The sequence below is a fragment of the Porites lutea genome, chromosome 8 (assembly GCF_958299795.1).
Source record: "Porites lutea chromosome 8, jaPorLute2.1, whole genome shotgun sequence".
NCBI lineage: Eukaryota > Metazoa > Cnidaria > Anthozoa > Scleractinia > Poritidae > Porites > Porites lutea.
The window spans coordinates 23,415,420-23,438,061 of NC_133208.1; the positions used below are offsets into that span (position 1 = coordinate 23,415,420).

General features: G+C 37.8%; 1 protein-coding gene and 1 pseudogene across 1 annotated transcript; both read left to right on the forward strand.

The window, feature by feature from the left end:
- The first annotated feature begins 1,328 nt into the window (after positions 1 to 1,328).
- Positions 1,329 to 18,979, forward strand: LOC140947060 (uromodulin-like). The gene is given in 5 exon segments (XM_073396144.1): positions 1,329 to 1,449; positions 1,877 to 1,999; positions 4,015 to 4,142; positions 12,874 to 12,889; positions 18,341 to 18,979. Coding segments are annotated over 5 exon segments (687 nt in total). The 5' UTR covers positions 1,329 to 1,385; the 3' UTR covers positions 18,697 to 18,979.
- On the forward strand, positions 13,477 to 15,733 carry LOC140946645 (uncharacterized; annotated as a pseudogene).
- Positions 18,980 to 22,642: the final 3,663 nt, after the last annotated feature.

Here is a 22,642-nt window from a genome sequence, read left to right on the forward strand (position 1 = left end):
AAAGTCAGAAAATAGCATTTCTGTTTACAAAACTTTGCCGCTTTCATTAACATCAACGATGGTATGCAGTTTAGTTAATAGAATGTCACTTAACTGTTAACTTTTCATTTCTTAGTTAACTACTAATTTTTTGGCCAATTATCAGTTAACTACTGTTTTTTTGGCCAAATATCAGTTAACTGCTAATCCCATTGGCACCTCCATAAAGGTGTCTGATACCGAAGGCTCTTAGGGATGTGAAGTTTTTTTTTGGCTTAGAGTTCATGTTATTACTTTAATATCATAGGTGACGAATTACTCCTTAATTTTGGCGCGAAATTTCAGCGTTAATTTGTAATTTCACATGTGAAATTACAAAATTGCCATGGTATCCCTTCCGTACGTCTCAGCGTCAAGATTGCGACGAAGTTTTAAAATGCCGTGAATGAAGATGTCAGGGCACAAAAAGATGCTTTAGAAAACCTGAACACACAAGAGAATATCAAGAAGGATTCTAACAGGTATTTGCCGAAAAAGTCTGAAAAATTCTGAACTTTATAAGCTAAATTTAAGGTCTAAACATTTGAGAGAGTGGAGTTTTCAATCGATACGATTCAGGATAAACATGTCAAAAAACAAAGATTGCTAACGTGATTCGTCACCCATGATATTAATAGGTAATCGAATGGTATACCCGTGAACTTAGGGAATAATTTCACTCGTCACCATTTGATCACACATACTAATTTGATTGCTTTTATCATAAGAATAGAAACGGAGGCTTCGCTTTTAGCAATGGCTAAATCTATATATTAGATGAATTACGAATTTTTAAGAGGTTGTTCCATGGAGGCACAAGTACAAAACAATGTAAGAAAACAAACAAACAAATAAGCAAAGAAAAGAAAAGAAAAAAAAAAAAACACATATGCACAGACTTCAATCGCTGAAAAATTGCGGAAGTGGAGAAAAATAGTATTGGAAAGAAAGAACTTACTTTGAACTGGTGCCCCTGGCCTAACACCCAGGCCCTGTTCTATCTCGTGCCGTCAAAATAGTTATTTCTTATTCTTAGCGGGCTCATTGGTCATAAATAACATAACTTACTACATGTCAAGCTTTGGATAATCATTTGTCACTGATTTTATCTCGGATTTTGTTACAAGTGGCATGAATTGAATTATAGTTCACTGCAACTGCTTTATTTCCAAAACTGCAGATTAAGATATTCGTGAAATATTTCTACTACTCAAAAGCATTGCATTACTATCCCTCATTCAATAGACATAAGAATAGAAGAGGACTCAGTTTGATGATTCAGTATTAAATATTGATTTCCAGACATAAACGAGTGTAACACAGGAAAACACAACTGTGACGTCACTAGTTCCGTGTGCTATAACACTATGGGATCCTTCGGGTGTGGTTGCAAGGAAGGTTATTTTGAAGATGAAGAAAATAAATGTACAGGTAACATAAAATACTCAGATATTTCAGCTATTTCGTAGCCACGTTTCTTTCACATCAATTTCCTCTGTTCAAAAGAGGTTTTTCACTAGATTTGCCTTAATTTAAGTCGCGTTAATTTCCGTAATACCTTTTACTGATCCCAGAGCATTAAGTTCATATATTAATAAGTCAGATATATTATTGTAATTCTAATAGGCCATTTTCGAGTTGACTCGAGCTTCTGTCTTAACACTAGGCGAAGTGCGAAGCCTTTAGTTGATATGAAAATTAACTTTAAAGCTTAAGGAAAAAAGGTTTGAAGCCTGACCTCGTTTTGGAAATGAAAATTGATCCCATGAAACAGTTATTATGGTAGGCCACAGTAATTGCTGTGAAAGAAAAAGGAAATCAGTTTTGATCATTCAGTGCCTGACTTCCTTTTTTGCAGATATAAATGAGTGTAAAGCAGGAAAGCACAAATGTGCTGCAGACGCTAATTGCCAAAACACCAAAGGGTCCTTTGTGTGCATCTGCAAGCCAGGGTATTCTGGGGATGGAGTTAGCTGCACAGGTGAAAACAATACCTCGGTCTTCTTTACAAAGAATCTTTTTCTAATCAACTCCATTAAGTCGCATTAAAGCCAAGTTCAGCCACAAGGTAGTATGAAGCTTAGTCCCAAGAGCTGCAGTTGGTTCTTTTGCGCATAATAATAAGTATCGAAATGCCCTTGCATACTGCTATAGTTTGTGATTTGCAGTATCTGTCTGCAATTTTTGCCATTTTCGAGTTGACTAGAGCTTCTGTCTTAAAACTAGGCGAAGTGCGAAGCCTTTTGATATGAAAATTAATTTTAAAGCTTAAGGAGAAAGGTTTGAGGCTTGACCTCGTTTTGAAAATAAAAATTGATCCCATGAAATGGATGTTATGGTAGGCCACAGTAATTGCTGTGAAAGAAAAAGGAAATCAGTTTTGATCATTCAGTGCCTGACTTTTTTTTGCAGATATAAATGAGTGCAAAGCAGGAAAGCACAACTGTGCTGCAAACGCTAATTGCCAAAACACTAAAGGGTCCTTTGTGTGCATCTGCAAGCCAGGGTATTCTGGGGATGGAGCTAGCTGCACAGGTGAAAATAATACCTCGGTCTTCTTTACAAAGAATCTTTTTCTAATCAACTCCAGTTATATCGCATTAAAGCCAAGTTCAGCCACAAGGTAGTATGAAGCTTAGTCCCTAGTGCTGCAGTTGGTTCTTTACGCTTACTAATAAGTATTGAAATGCCCTTGCATACTGCCAATAGTTTGTGATTTGCACTATCTGTATGCAATTTTAGCCATTTTCGAGTTGACTCGAGCTTCTGTCTTAAAAGTAGGCAAAGTGCGAAGCCTTTAGTTGATATGAAAATTAATTTTAAAGCTTAAGGAGAAAGGTTTGAGGATTGACCTCGTTTTGAAAATGAAAATTGATCCCATGAAATAGATGTTATGGTAGGCCACAGTAATTGCTGTGAAAGAAAAAGGAAATCAGTTTTGATCATTCAGTGCCTGACTTCTTTTTTGCAGATATAAATGAGTGTAAAGCAGGAAAGCACAACTGTGCTGCAAACGCTAATTGCCAAAACACTTTTGAGGATATAATTAGATGTTTTATTCTTGATTTTATTTATTTTTTTAGCTTCGCCTATTACATCTTAATAATAAAGAAAAAAACAAAGAATAATAAATGCTTAATTAGGCAGGGGTGCCACGACAGCGGTAGGCCAATTACAGTGGTCCCAGAGCTAAAAATATATGTAAAAAGCAGTAATGTTATGTTCTAAGGCATCCACGTAGTACTTGTACATGATTGATTTGAATTGACTGATCTGAAAGTTGAAAGTCATCTGCTAGCGTGTTCCAGATTCTGGTGGTTCTATTAAAACAAGATCTCTGAAAAGTGACAGAATTGCATTTCCCTGAAATAAAGTCAGTGACGTTATGGTTGCTGTTAGATCAGGTAGTGCAAGTAACAAAGACCTGCGGGAGAACAGGGAAAAGAAAATCATGTCTAAACACCCGTGCCAATCATGAGATCGGTAATAGGTTAAGTATCATGCATTAGCTTGTCCCTATGTGTTTCGTCGCAAATGAATGGTAGATCCAGGATATACTTTGTAGCGCGCCTCTGGACACGCTCGAGCTTTCGAATCAGATCTATTGACTACGGAGTCCAGACTTGCGTGCCGACAGCCAAGATGGGATCTGCGCTTTGCATTTGCTGGGACTAGTTAAAGTTTAGGCTAGCAGAATCTGACCACGAGACCAGGTCAGATAGGTCCTCTTGAAGTCGTTTTATCTTGCACATATTCGTCAAAAAGTAGATAACATCCATCGAGCAATACACCTTTTGCTTTTCATTAAGAGAAAATACGCGTTCCTTTGCGTGAAACGGCGACCAATAGCGCGGAGATACATGTCCACGTGCGTCTATCACTTACATTATTGAGTTTACAACAATAATTTCGATTGCTGTTAATTTAATCCTGTTGGCAAACTATTTGCTTAGAAAACGATTACAATTAAGCAAAGTACTATTTTTTTTTTAATAGATGTTGACGAGTGCGCCCTCGGTACTCACAACTGTCACAGTTCATTTGCTTCCTGTACAAACACGGTTGGTTCCTTCAGTTGTTCATGCAATAATCCTTACACCGGAGATGGCAGAACTTGCAATATCGTATACGGTAAGTTACTAAATAATTAGGAAGTTAAGTTGCTTACTTCATTTGCTAGATCGCTTTCATACTCTTGTTAGATAATGTGCGTTACTCTATACTCAATTGAATTTTTTTCACAATCTGATTGTGAAATAAATTCTGTGCCTTCACTACAATGATTACAATATTCGTTGTATAAACGCGGAATATTCCAATTTAGTGAAGAGATAACTGACTTAGAAGTTAAAAGATTCACTCTTCTCCCCTTCCTTTATAAAACTGCGCCCTAAATGCAGTGTGTTATAACTTAAGCTAGTGAACTCCACCTTTATTTTTGACCAAGATGAATTAACCTAAAAGTACGGCAGTCTACTTTTGAAAACTTTATTTCTTGATGTTATTGCCTGGGAATTTATCTCTGGGATTGCAACGTTAGACGACAACGACTGACTTTTCAGAACTATTTAGCTATGAATAAGCTGCTTCAGGTGTTCAACAAAAACGTTGTATTTTCTTCGCAATTTATTCAAATGAAAGTAATAGAGTCCTTTTCTTTGTTTTGCTTTTAGTTTTTCTTTTTTTGTTTTTTGTTTTTGGTTTGGCGCAATATCACTTTTAATTAGGGTTTAAATATCGTTTTGGAAAGTGACAGTAAAGGACGCTGCTTACTTCAATTTAAATACGGGACCAACCACAATGATAATAATAATGCATTTATATAGCGCCATTAGCACTATTTGCTCATGGCGCTTATTTTTTATAATAAGAAGTATAACAAAAGTATAAAAGTATAAACAATTAAAAAGTTTCAAGGTTAATATGTAGAGCAAAAAATAGTAATAACAATTACAAGTTAAAAGCTATTTTAAGAAGGTTACAAATTTTTTAATGTTTCGATACAGTTTTCAGAGACCATACAATCGCCTTAAAAGTGATTTTGTCCTCGTCCGATCGCTACAAACTTTTCACCACTGATTCACTATGAATTGAAGTTTGTGAGAATGTAGATTTTAGTAAAATGGATATCACTATGATAACAATAAACAAAAAACTTTGAAATCGATAAAATCCGAATTTTGCGCGATCTAGACCTGCCACTGAAAATCCGACACCAGAAACTTATTCAGTGTGGTGTTTAGCAAATAACCTTTGTGGGAAGTAAAAAATTCTTCTGTTTGAATTCAAATAAAATACAAATATATTTCAAACCTTACATTTTCAATAGCCGTGATAAATTGTTTTATAAAAAAGTTCTAAATAACTCAAATTAATCTTAAGTAGCGTCAGAAGGCTGGTTAACATCATATTTCGATGCTAAGAAATATTGGTGTATTTTCTCTCTTTCGATCCCGAAAACTAACCTGTTCGTTGACCTCCTCTCTAAATGCAACTTTACCCTAGATTTGGCTTTTTGTGCTTTTCTGAATATCTCTAAAACGGCTCGACAAGAAATCAGTTGCTTCATAAACAGCATTCAACGTCGCAGGAAACCTTGTTATGATCGTGAAATTCACGTTCCAAACCGTATTTGGTAACTCTCGCGAAAGTCCAAGACACGCCAGCGCGCGATGTCGCGAGGAGTCACTCGAGCTGTATTCTATCCTTTGATCTGATTGGCCAACGACGAAAAGCTTTTACGACGCGGATATCGTTTTGCACTCATTCCACGTTAAGTGGGTAAAATGTGCCCAGAATTTTCGAAAAATCGAAGCTCAACAAATCAGACAAGTAGTTAGTTTAACCGAAAGATGTATTATTGAAGGGTGAGAAACCAAAATTTGGTCAACATATCTTTTATCTATAAAAAGTTATAGCCTGTTATTTAATAGCATGTAGTGTGATATTTTGTATGGCTTGAAACAGCACAGTGTTGCATTATATCTATACGTTTTCAATTTAACGTACTCTAAAATGCTTAAAATGAAATCCGTGGCAGGCTAAGGTCTGAGTTTTACATTTTAGTCAAGTCAGTGGCTCAAGGAATGAAAAAGTCAAGTTGTTCTGCCATGGTGTACTTTGGTCTGACGTAACAAAATATTGAGAATTTAAAATTGCTGGTTTTTTTTTTATGTTTTTTCTTTAAAAAAGCCGTCAGACTAAACATTATTTTGCTAAATGTGTAGGAAAGAAAGTGTTATTTACCTTTATTATAGTTTGGGAACATGTGATCTAGTAGAAAACGAGTGATTAACAAATAAGTTTCGGTAACGGAAGTTACAGAAGGAAGTTAATATTTCATTTCTCTTCCAACTACTTACTTTTGGGATTACAGACCGTCTTAAATAACAATGCATATGACTTATTCTATTGAATTGAATTAATGCTAAACAATTTTGAAAGAAATTTTGGAATTTTTGGGTGGAACGAGGCTAAAAACAACAAAATGAGCAAAATAAATTGAATTGAAAGAAAAAAAAATTAATAGATACATGGTAATCTGTTAGAATTCGTACAAGAATTGTAATACATGAATATGGTAAAGTCCATTCACAGAAAAGAGGGTTGAACTAGCGCAAGCACGGCTTCAGATAATCCACTTCCTGTTTTGTGTAACCTCCGTTACTTTAAAAAAAAAAAATGAAAATGATCAAGATGCCTGTCCCATTTTCATTTTATATTCCTAAATTGCCTAGAAATACTTCAAAGGAAAATAAACTTCTTTAAACTATGCAAAAAAACTCCGCGAACCATAAACTAAGCTAAAATTCCCTTATCACACTTGACAGAGAGGTATCTCACCAATGGAACACGTATGTGGGTGTACTTATGACGAAATCTTCACCAGATGTCATCAAGGCTTGAGTTGTTTGATGGGGCAATCGTGTGACAGCATTTCCCGAAATTTACCTGACGTTTATCCTATGTTTTAGAGACCGGACAAATTCTTGGTAACGGAAGTTAAGATTCTACCTTTTCTGTTACATCTTTAAGTGAAATTAATAACTCGGAAAAACCAAACATACTCCATAATAATACTCACTAGCTCCTCCGTCACCACAAAGATCGGCACGACCCACTTTTCATTTTTCTCTACTGTAATCTTAGTAACGGAAGTTACACCCTTAACTGTTCACCCAAAATCCTGCTATTGTGAGAGGGAATTTCTTTCCACAGGTTTTTGCTCTTCATTTTATGTATTGCGTATCAAAAAGAGCAAACTTAAGTAATATTTACCCGAAGTAAATCATTCGCATTATTTATTTCTAGGCCATTTGTGATCTGCCCTCAGATCGGTAACGGAAGTTTCATAAAAATAGCGGACACCAGTTCACTGTAGTTAAAAGCAACAAAACTGACCTGCAGTGAGAAATGATCATGTAGGACTTTAGTTTAGGTCCCTCCCGAGGCATTAGATTGATTAGTTTCCATAGTATAAGGTGAAAAGCACAAATATACCGTAACCTTCTATACCCACACTCTCTGGGGACATAGCAAAATTGCATTTTTTGGACACTTTTGGCCTTGAATCCCTCAAAGTTACTGTCTAGGGGAGCACAAAGGGGTACTGGCGCTATTTATTTGGGCGTATTTTAAGTATTTTTTAGCGAAATGATTATGGGAAAACAATTTGAGTCCTCAAAACTTGCCATGGACACCAAAAAATGGTAATTTACCCACTTAACGTGGAATGAGTGTTTGCCGCTCGGGTTCGCCGACGTTATTTTTCGGAAGGAGAGAAGCGACGACCGGAAACACGTCTGCTGTTCGCAGGCTAGGCTGAAACAGAAAGGTACGATATTGTCCGCTTTTCGGGAACAGGCTTTTAGGAGTCAAAGTAATTAGGCGAGAGCAAAATTCCAGGTGAACTTTGACCTGGGCCTAGACTTCGTTTATTTCTGGTGTGAAAACAGATGCTGGTCTGCCGAGCGTGTGACTGTACATCCGGGAACTTGAATAAGACGAGTGCTAAGAGAAAAGTCCTGGTCCCGGCTTCTGAAAACCCTATTCGAGCGCTAATCCAGGGTTAAAAATTTTGTTCCACCTTTTGTATCTACCTTCCTATGCATTGCTTATTAGAGTAACATTCTATGTTATCATCACTGAATCTCGGAGCAAAAACACAGCAGTATTTGTAAGCTCAAGTGACTTGTTCTTAGACAATAAAACCTTGCTTGAAATTTGAGGGTTGTGTAATACTGTCGACATGATGTAAGTGTTGTTGAGTAGGCAAATGCATCTCATTAAGGGGACTTAGAAATTTTGTTGTTTGTCATGTTAGCAACAGACCCCGTGACTTATGTCGGATCTTTGCTTTAAGAACGACTCTATACACAGAGTCTAGCGCGCTTGTTTCTTCGTGTGGCTTATACCGGGTCTTTGCTTAAAGAACAATAAAATAACTCACTTGCTTACTCCGAAGTACGTATCTAACAAACATTTTCGGAACCGCACGCTATGTTGAACAAAACAAAGGAAACGAGTTTCCCGTGACAACATCCATGTATCTATACTCTAATAGATCATGGGCAATGACTAATCACACCGCGCATAGCATTCACATAAACGTGTATCGTTCATGACCGGGACGACACAAGTCAAGGCGCATTGAAACACACACAAGCGAATGGAAACTTAAGGTTCCTTTTTGAGATTTCTAGGCGAATGCTTGTATCGCAGCAGTTTTCTTAGTAACTTCTAGTTTGTAAGGATCATCCGTTACGTCCCGGTTAGATTGTGCTTATAATCGTTTTGTACCTACATGACTAAACCTGCCTTTAACAACTATTTTAACTTCTCACACTATCTGGATTTTATTGGCGATCAACGGCCTAATTCATATAGACATCACTGCATGTGACTGGAGCTTTAAGATTATAGTAGTTTCGTGGTGTTGCGGAGAAGAAATAAAAACTAAACAATACCCACATCATAAAACAAACTTACAATTAGTTTCCTATCCGCAACTCCAAAAAACACTGCTGCATCCAAGATAGCATATTATTATAGAGTTTAGTACTCCATAGAAAACTACAAGTGTATGAGTTTTAGTCGCGACTTGAGCAAGAAAACAGAAGAGGAACTGAAATGTTTCATACAAAGACCACATTATAGCTGCCATAAACTGATCGGATGGACTCAGATCAGTGGCCAATATAAAATCAAGAGCATCACCAAAGGCCGGTTCCTCGTCCATTTTTCACGAGAGGTAAAGAAGCTTCACTGTAAAATCAGTATGAAAAAGAGAGCGTTGTAAATCCGTTGCACAAGGCGAATAGTACTGGGGTGCAACATACTTGAAAGGTCCAACCCAGTGGGGGTGGGGGGCGGGGGGGGGGGGGGGGGAAAGCTACTTCCCATACATTCTCTTAAATGAAATCGAAACGATGTTCCAGTATAAATCACTTTGTCGTTAGACCCTTACTCACCAAAATGGTTTAAATAGAAGCACGGGAGTGAGATTGAAAAGGGCCACAAGCTTGAAATCTTCTTTCTTCTCAATATTATTTATTCAATATTTTATCGTTTCTGATTGTCTGTCCCGTTGCTAAATCCCCACAACCCTGCTCATGGTTACCATATTTGGAGGTCGATGTAGGCAGTACCCAATCGATGGCATGCTCCTCCTCGATCTGCATAATTCTTCACATCATACTCAGCCTCATTCAATAATTGTTCAATATATGGAATATTTTTGACTCAATAAGGTTCTCAATAGAAGAGGAAAACTTTGAACTTGTTTCCGTCATGTTAAGGCGGGGAATCGAAAAATCGTCACATTGATATCACGAGCGAACCATTTCATCATTCACGATATGTTCACTATAATTACTTTCAATCCGGAGAATTGATTTCTCAAATTTTGCCGATTAACTGCGAATGCGGTCAACTTTAACCTTCGAGACCCAGCTGTTGTCTAACGAAAAGTTCGGAAATAGATCCTCAGAGAATGTTCTCCTAAATTTAAATTTGCTAGTTGGTATCTTTTTATCGTTGTTAGTATCGTTTTCTTTTAGTATCTTGTGTTTGGATTTTATTTTTATTCATTCACAGTAACCTTTGAAAGAAATTCAGTTTGTTACATCCGCTTTCCTTTCCCTTACTGTGTATTTTATTTCGCTCTTCCTTCCCTTTACCCTTGTTTATTAATTCTGTTCCAATTTGCTTTACGACCTTTTACCAAAAACGCCAAACGAAGAAAAAAAATAATGCGACTTCGATTAGTTAAGCATTCGTACCATGCGCAAGTCACCTTGTTTTATTTTTATTTATTTATTATTATTTTTTTTTTTACATTAGGAGCTTTTACAATAGAGAGCCACCGCAGGAGCGAGAACGTCATAAAAATCATAAATTCTTTAAATTAGGTATAAAAAACAAACATCAAACACAATTATTACTGAGGCTTACCATTCGAGATGCAGCTCTTGAAAGGTATGAAGTAAGACCAGTGTAGTTTCAGACTTTTCAACCTTTACGCATCAAGCAAGGTGAAAAACAAAAACGTTGCCATCCGAAATCGGATTCCCGACTTTGACAAGTGATGTATTAATTTCTCAACCAAAAACCAACTAGCCATGAATAACAGAAGACTCCTGGTAGCAGCTGAATTTCCTTTTTTTGCATCCAGTGGGAAAAGACAGTTAAAAACATCACAAGTTGACACAAAACTCTGTCAGCTTCAGCTGTCAAAGTAAACAAGATTCAAGATGCTGCATAAATTTTCCGCGTGAGCTCACCTGTCAAATTTTGACCAATCAGAGCATAAAAAATAGACGTAGAGCGTGACCAACGCGTGACCATGGTGAGCAAAGTCAAAAGCAACTGTCTTGCCTGTAATAGCTGGCTGAATGTTCGGGTCCGAGGTCAGTTTTAAATCAAAATTTTAATTGTGTGGCCCAAAAACAAAACATATTTCATATGAATGAAAAAAAAAATCAAAATTGAGCCTGCGATCATTTGAAAACTAGTAACTTGTTAGCGGATAACCTCGATGGGTCAACACCTGAGCCCGTGATACTGGTCAGCGGATAACTTTTTTTGACAGCTGTCAATTGATCAAAACATTGATGTCCAATGGATGTGTGCATTATCAGTTTTCCTGTGCTCTCAAACTAGCTAGCCAGAAAGTATGAGATTAAACATTGATCGCGATCTAGTAAAACAACTGGCAAGCGGACAGCTTCCAAATAAATCACGTCACCATGATGAGTTGACACATGAGCCCTCCATATGGCAATGTGATACTGGTCAGTGGCTATCCTGTTTTGACAGCTGTCAATTGACCATATCGCGAATAGCCAATGTAAAAGATGTGGATTTGCCAAGACACGCCTGAGACACCCCTCCCTTCCTTTTGATAGTCTCCCCTACCCTACCCGTACAATCTGTAGAGGCGTACGTACGTACGTACGCTCGGTCAGTCACCTGACAACCAAAAGAAAAGAGGTTGACCATATTCTATGAGTATGGGGCTCTGTCCCACGCGCGCTTCGCGCGCGAGGGAGCCCCGCTATTAAGAAATAGCAGAAACTCATAAGGGGTTGAAACGTGTAACTCTCATATGTTTGCTTTGTCCGATGCTCGTGATTATTCATTTTCGAAAGTACCATATTTGGAACGAGAAGAAGAGATAACTGACCAATCAAACTTCGTAAACAACGTGACGTAATTTTCCTTCAGGTTCCCGCGCCCCTTAAAAAAATGGCCGACAAACGGGGGAAAAACTCCCGAAAGCCGAGAAAGCTTTCAAAGGTTGAAACCAGGAATATTACCGAAACACTGAGCAGGATATTATTGCCTTACCACCCGGGCCAAACGTAACATTATGAAACCCACTGACGGCCTCGCAGCTTCTTGAAGTTGTCACTTCAAAAAACGATGCCTCGTTGACCCTCTGCACAGTAAACTTATACTGCAAATAGGCTTTTACAATTCTTATGTTAAAAGTCTAGAATAAACAGTGAAAAATATTTTCGAATAAAATTCATTAGCTGTGTATCGAAAAGTGTCCAAAACCTGAACCTGACATCTTCGCAAAAAGTGATGCTTGTAATGAATGTGAGAAGCATTTTAAAAGCTTAAATTAAACTTAGATGTTGTAGTCACGATCGTGTTTTGAGCTAATTTTATGAATGAACAAACTCAAAACAAAAGACAGAGAAGCCGTTTCATGAAAATTTTTATTCAAAGTCAAAAAAAGTTGATCCTTTATAGCAATTCGGAAAACACTATCTGGATCGTGGATCCGTTCACGCAAGTGACATTTGCTAAGCTCATGGCAAAATTCAACACAAAATCCATCCCAAATCAGGGCACATTTTGTAATTTTTCTTTTGCGCCGAAGAGAAAAATTTATAAAACGTCTATGAAACATTTAAAAATACATAAATTCCCCAATTCCCTTTCAAAAACGTAATTGTTTTGGCCATAGAGTGCAAAATGTACCTAAAAATTAAGCAAAAACTTCGTTGACTTGGTTGCATTTCAGACCATGGGCTCCGCCGTGAAGAAAACAAGATTGAATTCCTCGAAGGACGATTTCTTGATGAAAAGCTTCCCTTTCTCCACAAAAAGAAAGCTGGACATTCTTTTGAACTTTCTCTTTCCCTTTTTTGTCTTTTAACGGTGTATTTTTAACCTTGAAATGCAGAACTCTTGTCTTAAAACATCTGCATGGTGATCGCGCAGTAGAAATGGATATCCGTCACTAAGATTTCCAAATATGGTCAAAAATGAATATTCACGAGCATGGAACGCGAGTTACACGTTTCAACCCCTTATGGGTTTCTGGTAATAGTAATAGTTTATCAGCCGACCCCATAAAATGGCTTTTCAGTCAATTTTACAATTGCAATTTGATAATTAAAAGCATAATTATCTACTTTACAATATGTGAAATTTTGGGGGGAAAAAAATGAAATAAGGAAATAAGGCGGACTGCTCATGGCCGCTGACCAGCAGTGAGTCGAAAGGAAGGCATGTCTAACTATGTTTCTGTTTCCAATATTACGAGATTGCACATCGCCCATTTTCATTAACCTATTACAGAGAAGAGGCGGGGCAAGTCCCTTAACATATGTTAAATAAACTCGAATTTTTTTAAGGTTTGTCAAAAAAACGCAAGGCACTCGTTTTATCACTGGTTAAAAAATCTCTCGCTTATTACGCTCAAATGTTAAACCAGTGATAAAACATTGATGTTCGTGTTTTAAACATAACTAAACACGGAACGCTGTCAGACTAGAAAACCATTTTTCTTTTTCCTTTTTCTACATTGAGATACATTACAATAGAATTAAACACCAAAAACCATTCACTAACATTTGACAATCAACTTGAACGAAATGGAATAAGAGTGATAAAAATTAATTTGAAACTGAGCGTGAATACACTTTTTTGTGGCGTTTTCGCTCCATGCCGTCGCAGTGGTGGTTGCTTCATATGCTCCTTATATGGAAAGAGACTGTGACTGATAGGGAGATCGGGTATGCCAAAAATGGAGAATATGGACTCTACGCCTCCGACTGAGTTTAATAAACTCTGGAGGGGCTTAACTGTAACGTCGCTAAAATTCGCGGTAGACTGCGAGTTTGAAACCGCACCATTTGAAGAGAGAGCATCATGCCGCTGGCACGCAAGCTCAGAAAGAAAAAAAACTTTATAGGTGTTTGTTATTTTGCGCTTTTCAGCCCGACCATTATGATATCAAGCTTCAGGAAGATCTCCAGGAAGTCTCGTTCGCTGCTTTCCGTTATTTGCTCTATGAGATCCCTTGACGCACACGGATCTGTAGTAGTGGAGAAGGGATGTTTTACGCCGGTTCTTTGCGGATTTAATTAACTTTTTGTGCGGTATAAATTAACGTAGATGACGTCATCCATCTCATTAACATAGGATGATGTCATAGTTTATTTGTAGCTGGCAAGGAGCAAGTGACGTCAGAATACCCTAGGGGTTGACGTCATTAAAAAATGTTGAGATCATAATCTATAAATAGAATAGTGATATCATGTCCCTACTTGGTCATGATGATCCTCAGTAGTTGAGCGTTTTAACAGAACATTTAAAAGTAAGATGTACAAATATTTCACAGCTAAAAATACTCTCACTTGTTATCTTTGCAGATTATACTAAATGAAAAATCTTTAATCGTTAAATTATTTTCACTAAAAATCGGTTATAAACAAAATCAAGACACGGAGGTTAGCTGAACAATCTTTACTTCAAAAGAAGGGAAAAGGAGGTTAAGCGAATGTGAAATCGTACTAATTTTTCAGGCAAAACATGAAAACGAGGTCGAAGCTCAGCGAAGCAAAAAACTGCCTATCAAGCAAAAATGTCAATCTATGTTTACTTGACTCTGTAGAAAGTATTGTACAGGGTATGAAAATTCTATAGAAAACAACAGGTGGTTCTAAAGTAAACCCTAACTCTTTTGGTTCTTAAATAAACCCCATTCTTGTTCCTAATGAGTGGAAAGTCTATTTATAAAAATAGGAATAAGAGATGCGATCCCCTAGCAACACATGTCTTCTTATTTAGCGCTAAAAATTGGATATATAACAAAACACACACACACATACAAAAAGTGGAGTTGAAAACTCTCTATTGCAATTTTGACTCACCATTACGAAAGCGTTTTCTCCGTTCCATCTCGAGGAAACGACCAACTATTGAAATCTCAGCGCTTGATGAGCTTATGGTTTTGTCAATTTACGCGCCGTTAGTGTTAGTCAGTTAATTATGCGGGTTAACAAGCGTAAAGTTGAATACAAATTAGTTCATCTCTACAGCTAGACCCAAGGGAGCACCTTGACTTATTATTGTGAAAGCACAAACAATTGATAACTTAACAAGGATCAATTTAAACACGCGACAAATAAATTGACAAGACACGAGATACAGTTTTAAAAACTTTATTGAAAACCAGTGACAAAAAGAGTCAAATAAACAGCGATTTGAAAATTTGAGAGTGTCTCTGTAGGAGCGGTCCGGTCGATTTTGCTTGAGACACAGCTGGGTTGAAAAATTCTCATCCCTTACCCTTTCAGAAGACGACAGTACCAATGTTATGTAGCGACAGGGTAGCGAACCTTTCCAGTCGAATTTAGGTGAAGGATGGGCACTTCATAAGCCAAAAGGCGGCGCTTTTCGCTTCTCAGAGAAAGTAAGGCAGTATCTCACCTCCAAGTTTGAAATTGGTGAGCAATCTGGAAGGAACGATCTGCGACAAGTCTCGCAAGATACGAGGAAAGCGAAGGGGGAAAACGGGGAGCGCCTGTTTTCCCGGGAAGAGTGGCTAACCAAAGCCCAAATACAAGGATTTTTCTCCCGTTTATTCTCCTCGAGAAGGAGACGGGCAGGTCCGTTTCCGAGCACCGCGGTTGACGATAAATCTGACGAGGAATTAATTGACGAGGAAGAAGTGAGTCACATGACCACCGTCGAATCAGTTGTAACAGAAATTGGCTTAAAACATCAGATTGTCTATGACATAAATGACTTGTGTAACTACGTCAAGGAGGAAAAATTGAACTATTTTACTGTTTCCATGCTTAAGGAAATCTGTACTTTCTTCGAGCTCCCATTTAAATCTAGAGATTCCAAAGCTTTTCTAATGTCAAAAATAAAGGAAATGACCCATGAATGCCAGTGCTCAGTGGAAGGATAAGCCTTGTTTCTGTCTATGGTGGAGAGATTGTAAGTTGGTTATGAAAATTACACTTTTTTCTGTTTTGCTTTGACTTTGTGACGTGGTTTTGTGACAATTTAAACAGACACTCGTCACTCTTACGTAATGTTTTAACAGGAAACCAAACAGCATCATTTTATTTCCAAGTAGGTATATATTCAGTCGTTCTTAGCCACCATTTTGCCAGAACAAACTATATATATATATTTAGAGTGCAACACACAAAAAAAGACAGTTTACTTGTAAAAATCTTTGTGTTTTTTATATCTTTACATACTTATAAAAAATTGTAGAGGGTAACTGAAAATGAAAAAGAAATGGTGTCCTGCATAGCAGTCTTTCAAATTAACACCTTGCGTAAATGACATTGGTTACTGTTACGGAAATTCATATTTTAGAGTCAGATTTGTATAAAGCAATGATTTTGCATACATTCTTGGGAACAGCAAAAATGATTTAGAACAAACATTCTAAGTGTAGTGTTCATTCCGTGCAATAAGGCATAAATAAAAGGTTCTGGAAGAAAAGACACCTTATTTTATATCACTGATGGCAAGCAAAAAGGTCATATGGTTACCTCGGTTAAAAATATTTAAACAACTCTATTAATTAATACCAGTCTAATTTAAAGGAAAAGCTTATGAGAATAAAATAAAAGTTGTCTGTACCACGAGGCACGACAGGCCTTCGCTGGAGTGAAATTTACTTTCCGTAAAACTCTCAAAAATAAAGAGATCCGATCAAACGGATTGTGGTTTTAGTATAGGTACATGAATGTCTTACAACACACAAGAAATGAGCTAAATCTGTGTCTTGTGAAAGGTCCGAACCCAGTTGAAGGGGACTAGCTCCGGGTCGGCTTCACAGAAAAGACACTCGTACTCTGTTGGTTCAGCAAACTTTGTATTTCTTCTAAAGCTTTAGTGCTGTTACAAGTCAACTTAATCTCACACTAGCTTGTACCATCTCTCTGACAGAAGCCTGTTGTAACTCCTTTTATCCTGACTGGACATGACAGGTGCCAATCCTAATCATTCGAAATTTAGTTTTACGTCAGTAAAAACCCGATTGGCTGTAAGGAATATTATCATATTTTCCTTCAAGGTTATGACGCAGTCCGAAAATCAACTTTAACTATAAAATTCACTTAAGTCCAGTTAATGTCCAGTCAAAACAAAATAGTCAGAGAGATATAAGGATTACAAAGAATGTATTTGTATATATAAATCGCTGGTTCACACTATCGTTACGCCAAAAAGTACAACTGATCAACTTTTGTACATTACACAAGTTGTCGTTTAAAGTCTTCTTGTAGGAATAATTAACAATACTAATTTGTCCCGCCTTTTCAATATATTAACTCAAAGTTGTTTACGAGTTTTGCAATGAAACTAATTAGCGTACAAATATAATTACACGGATTATCCAACAAAAGAGTTCACTTGACAACCGGTCTGAAACAATCGCTAAGCAACTACACTTAATGAAGTATAACTGGATGATTTGATCAGGAGATCCCGATGGACAAGGTTTCTGTCACTAAAACGCAAGCCAACTCAAATACTAAGATCTTGAAAACGTAGGAGAGTAATAAAAACAGTATGTTCCAGGTGAGACTTTGTTTTCCTGGAAAGGTTTTGTTTGGTCAAGGAAAAGTCAATTAAGGCCAACGGAGCGTATCCTTTGTTTTACCAGCGCGTCCAATTAGTATGAACAAAAGACAGATTTTAACAAAAGATAAATCTTACTATTAAAGTCACTTCACGGCCGGCACGTGCGTTTTCGAAATCTCTCAACCAAAACAAACAGATATAATAAACCTTGCACACTTTTGCGTAAATAAAATAACACTCAAAATAATTCAAAATAATGGCTGTTTTGAGTACTTTAACAGTCTCAAGCAAAATCGACCGGACCGCTCTTACAGACACACTCTCTTAAACCTTCCACGGCAAGGACTTCCTCTTGTCCAATTGGGCACTGTTGTGTTTGCAGCCGCTGTTATTTGCCTCAGAAATACTTTACGATTCGCCAGCTTACAATAGCTTACAATAAACAACTGTGGACGCCAAACCGATAGAAAGATTTATGACCAAAGCGAAATCGCAGCTCGCTTGCGATCCTCGCGTAATCCGCGCGCTGCGCGTGCGACAAAATTATACACTCGCTCCGCGAGAATTATTATTTAACCTACTATTTCCCTACTTCATCGTATGTGGCAGAGATCACTCATCCATTTGCAATGGCAGATCGAGGCAGCTAGAGAATGCCTAAAGATATATTTGTCCCCCTTTCCCATGTGATTGCTTAACCTCGGTCTGTATATCTACCAGTGTGTGAAAGCCAGTAACCAATCCTCAATTACTCGTATGTAGACAATTATCGCCACAGTGGGGCAGGTGCTGGGGATCTTTGGGGACGTGAAAATAACCCACTTTGAATCTGTTTATGTACAGCAGATTAAAGTTAAAAAAATCAGTTAAACTACAAGAAATATTTAAATATCAAATAATTTTCTAGCTTTTTAAAAGTTAAATTAATTTTTATTATAATAATTATGATAACAATTTTTTTTTTCTATATCAGAATGTCAGAATTACGGAAGACTTAACAGTTATACCAGAAAGATTACGTACACTGGTGGCGGTTATTGTGACAATGGAATCGGACCTGGTTGGTTTCGTTTCGAGGGGTCCGCCGGTACAAGAATGGCAACTACATGTCCACCTATACTCAGATGTGGCACTTATGCAACCGGCTGGTTGAATGGTGGACACCCTACAGTAGCAGAAGGTCAGGTCAGCAGGCAGGTGTGTTTTCACTGGAGTAGTAACTGCTGTCGCGGGTCAACAAACATCAAAGTGAGAAATTGTGGTTCATATTATGTGTACTATCTTAGTGGTACACCTACTTGTAATGTCCGTTATTGTGGTACTAACTGAAAACAAGGTGCAAGTAAAGTAATACATAATGCTATCAAAAAAAAGAAAAAAAAAAGGTCTTCAATATTTGAATTTCTATTATAACTTAAGCAAACGGAGAAAAAAAAACTATATAGCACTTTAATATATCTCAACGTACTACTCGAGTTAACAAGCAAGAACAGTTTTCTTTAAACTTAAAAAGAGGATATTAAATTTTAAGTTGTTTTGAAGACCAGGTAAGAAATACAATTATAGTATTAGAACTTACCAGAAATTCAAGGAAGACAAACTAGGTAAATAAAATAACACTTTCAATTAGCAATACAGGTTTCTGTGTCATTTGTCACGGTAATCAGAAATATACACTGAGTCCAAGAACGCCATGTAGTTGCTAAATAAACCGCGATGGACAGATGTTTCACTAGTTAGGAAAAGATGTATCGGGAAGTGCGGGATATATGAATCTGCTTACTTGTTTTAATATTGATGGGTACAGGGATGCACTTTGTAAAATCGGAAACCAAATGCATAGCGACTATAGGTACAGTCACTCTCGTCTTGCACGCACATCGGCAGTACGAACAGCAGCTAAATCCCCTTTCTACGGCAGACTCTTGCTTCCTAATAACAAGGACACTAGCCCTGCGGTCCCGATGGGGACTGCACTAGGTTGGGCAATCATTGGATTAGGATTAGAGGTTTTTTTTTTTTGAGAAATAAACGCACAATTTAGTGAAATACCTGTCACATGTGTTTGTTTTCATTTAGTATGACAATAGGCTATTGGCAAGTTGGGGTCATTTTACTCACGACAAGAATCTCAGGATTACAAGGATTACATAAAGGAGCGCTCTACCGACTGAGCTAAATCCAGGCCAGACGGTGGAGATTTACTGTGTGAATTAAGTGTATAAGTCACACTCGTACGAGGGACTCGAAAAGTCAAGTGTATACTTGCGCGTTCTGAAAGTGAGAAACCCAACGAATTGACTCTAGAAAGAAACTTGAGATTAATTAGGAAACAAAGAAAAATTTTTTGACCCCTGCGAGATTTTTAACGGGCTGTCATGCTAAGAAGAGGGTCCTCAATAGGTTTTGCGGGATACTTGATTTCCCTCATTTGAAGCTCGGGATTCGGGACTTTAAAGCAAAATCAGAGCGAGATTTGGGATTGAAAGTATTCGCGGGAGGTGGGATGCCAAAAATAACCCTCGGGATTACGGGATTGCATGAAGTTTTGGGTCGGGATTACGGGAGTGAAAAACTCTATTGGGACCCTCTGAGAATGAAAGCCTGCTTTGTCCGGGTTTCCATTACAGATCCCCCGTCGCTAGCCGTTTTGGAGAACTTCATCTTAACTCACATCTTTCTTGCCCAATGCTTCTCAATACTCCTGCCATATAAAAACACCGAGCTAGTTCACACAGCTGTTATACACCTAAATTTTAGTCGATTTCCTGTAGTATACTAACACTCCTCTGGCCTTTCACAGCCTTACCTTATTGAGATCTCCTTGAATTCAAAGCCATATTCATTGCTTATAACGCTGCCCGAATAAATAAATAAAAAAAGTCATCAATGAATTCCAGTTTCGCCGGATATCTGAGCTGAGAGCATTGCCCTGTCGCCCCATGTAAGGGAATCCAGGACAATCCTGGATTCTGAATTCCACGTCGTGGATCCCCGATTCCAATCGTTAGTGGCATTCCGGATATCCTTGAGCTGCATTCCGGATTCCAAAGCCCAGGATCAAAATTCCACAAGCAAAATTTCCAGGATTCCAGATACCATAAGCAAAAATATTTCAGGGATTCCGGATTTGGATTCTCTTGCATAGCCCGAGCCTTGGGCTCGTGGCAAATCCGATTAGTGTCCCCCTGGGGGGGGGGAGGGGGGGGCGAACTCCTGGGAATTCTTGGTGGGGGTATGCCGCCCGGTTCTCCAAATCCTGACCCTATTTCAGACGAAAAAATGTAATTTTCCATACCCGTTTTCAGACCTAGCCTTTAGGCAGAAAGTTGTGTTATAATTACATAGATTAGAGCAGAAACAAATTAAAATATTCAAATCCACTCCGTAGTTCCCTCGAAAACCATACCCGATCCCTGACCAAACTGGGCAAGCGTATACCCGTTTTCAGACCAAAACGACGCAAAAACTTTGCCCGATGGGTTTGCAGAAACCTATATAGCTTATATAAAGAAGAATCCCTCTCCGATTACTCGAGAGTATAGCCAACTTTTCATCACTTTAAGATGAGTAAAGAAGGTCCAACTGTATATAAAACTCCTACGTTGGCCTGTTTCTTTCAGAGAAAGAGGATTCAACCATTCAACACAGTCTTGCTCCCCTTGCGTGTTGCGAGGAATGATTTTGGTAAATTTGGTTTGCAGTAAGACCCGGCAGACACTTACAGATTATCTTACATTTGCAGATAAAAAATGTTATACCTCTCACAGTGGGTGGAAATTCTAGTCATATCAAACGTGTTGTAGAGCCCAGCTGAGATCTCTATTGCAACAACATTGACAATCTGAAATGTAAATCCACACAGTAGACCAGGATGCTGAATTCATTGCACTGTTTGTTTTTATTCTGGGAAGCGCAAGAATCAAGGCAGCCGACTAGTCAAGGCGAACAAAATACCCTTAATAAAACCTATCAATACAAATTTAATGGTTGGAAAAGGATGATCGGCGCAACCCCATCCCACGTATTGACATAAATAAATTGGTTGATTGATTTCTTGATTTCTTGATAACCTTTTGGGAAAGAAATTAATAATAGTAAAGTGTAATTTCTTTTGATTGCCCTCGGACTGGGAATAAACAGTTCTATGAGGCGCATCAGGTAAAATAAAGGGAATGTAATGAGTGACATTGATCAAGAGTAAACCGAAAGAAGACCGCGGCTTCGAGAGACAGGAATGAGCCATGATTGCCAAGTGAAGCCCGACACTCAAAAAGAATACTTCCGGGTGAACATTCTGTTCCCTGGAGGGCAAATAAGTGTGAGGGGAAGAAACAGACCAAACATAAAAAGGAGCCTAGGTGTGTTCATAATAGTTTTAAGGTTGTTACATTTTTAGGCCTCTACAATCATATGTGAATAGTTATGTTAATTCTTCCCCCTTTCTGCGTCCTTAACTTTAGTCCAAAAATAGTTATACCCATTTTAGGAAAATCATGCAGTGCTTTACTTCTCCCTTTACTGTCAACGCAAGAGAAATAATGACTTTCAGCGAACACAATGGAAATATTATTTTCAAGAAAAGAAGTATTGATTTAGTTAAAGCAAGATGTCGGGAGAGCAACACGTCCCGCCTGTCCTCTTCGCAATTTTTGCTGCAGCTATGCTTCTTGCTCAAGGAAGTCAGGGTACACCTACCTTAAAATATTTTTTGTTTACTTAATACTCTAAACAACACATTTCATAAAGTGCTGATAGTATCTGGCGTTTTCCACCACTGAAATTGTATGTTTTGTTGTGAGGAAGAAAGAAAGATATCGGGTGGGGCGCACATGGAAGAAAATACTTCAAAGGATCTTACAGCTCCCTGTTTTAACAGTTCAAAACTAAAGTGAGTTTTCTATCTTTTAAAAACAGTTGTTTTTCTTTTAAAGCCGTCAGTTTTAAATCTGGGAAAATCAATAATACCACTGCCATAAGGTCAGGGTTATTTGCTTGCGAGAAAATCACCTTCGAGGAACCATTCTCTGGCGGAAAGCAAGTAAAAGTGTTTGTTGCACCTGGTAACTCAACTAATGGTGCTGCTGTTTGGGTGGAATCAGAAAGAAAGACTACTGTTAAATAAACATTATTGGGAAACTGATTATTCTTTTAAAAGTCAACATTAAATTAACCCTTTAATATCACCTTTAATATATCATAATTTAGATTCTAATTTACTGTCCCTATACTTTTTCAATAGAAGCAGTTGGGAGAATTTGTTGAAGTATCAATC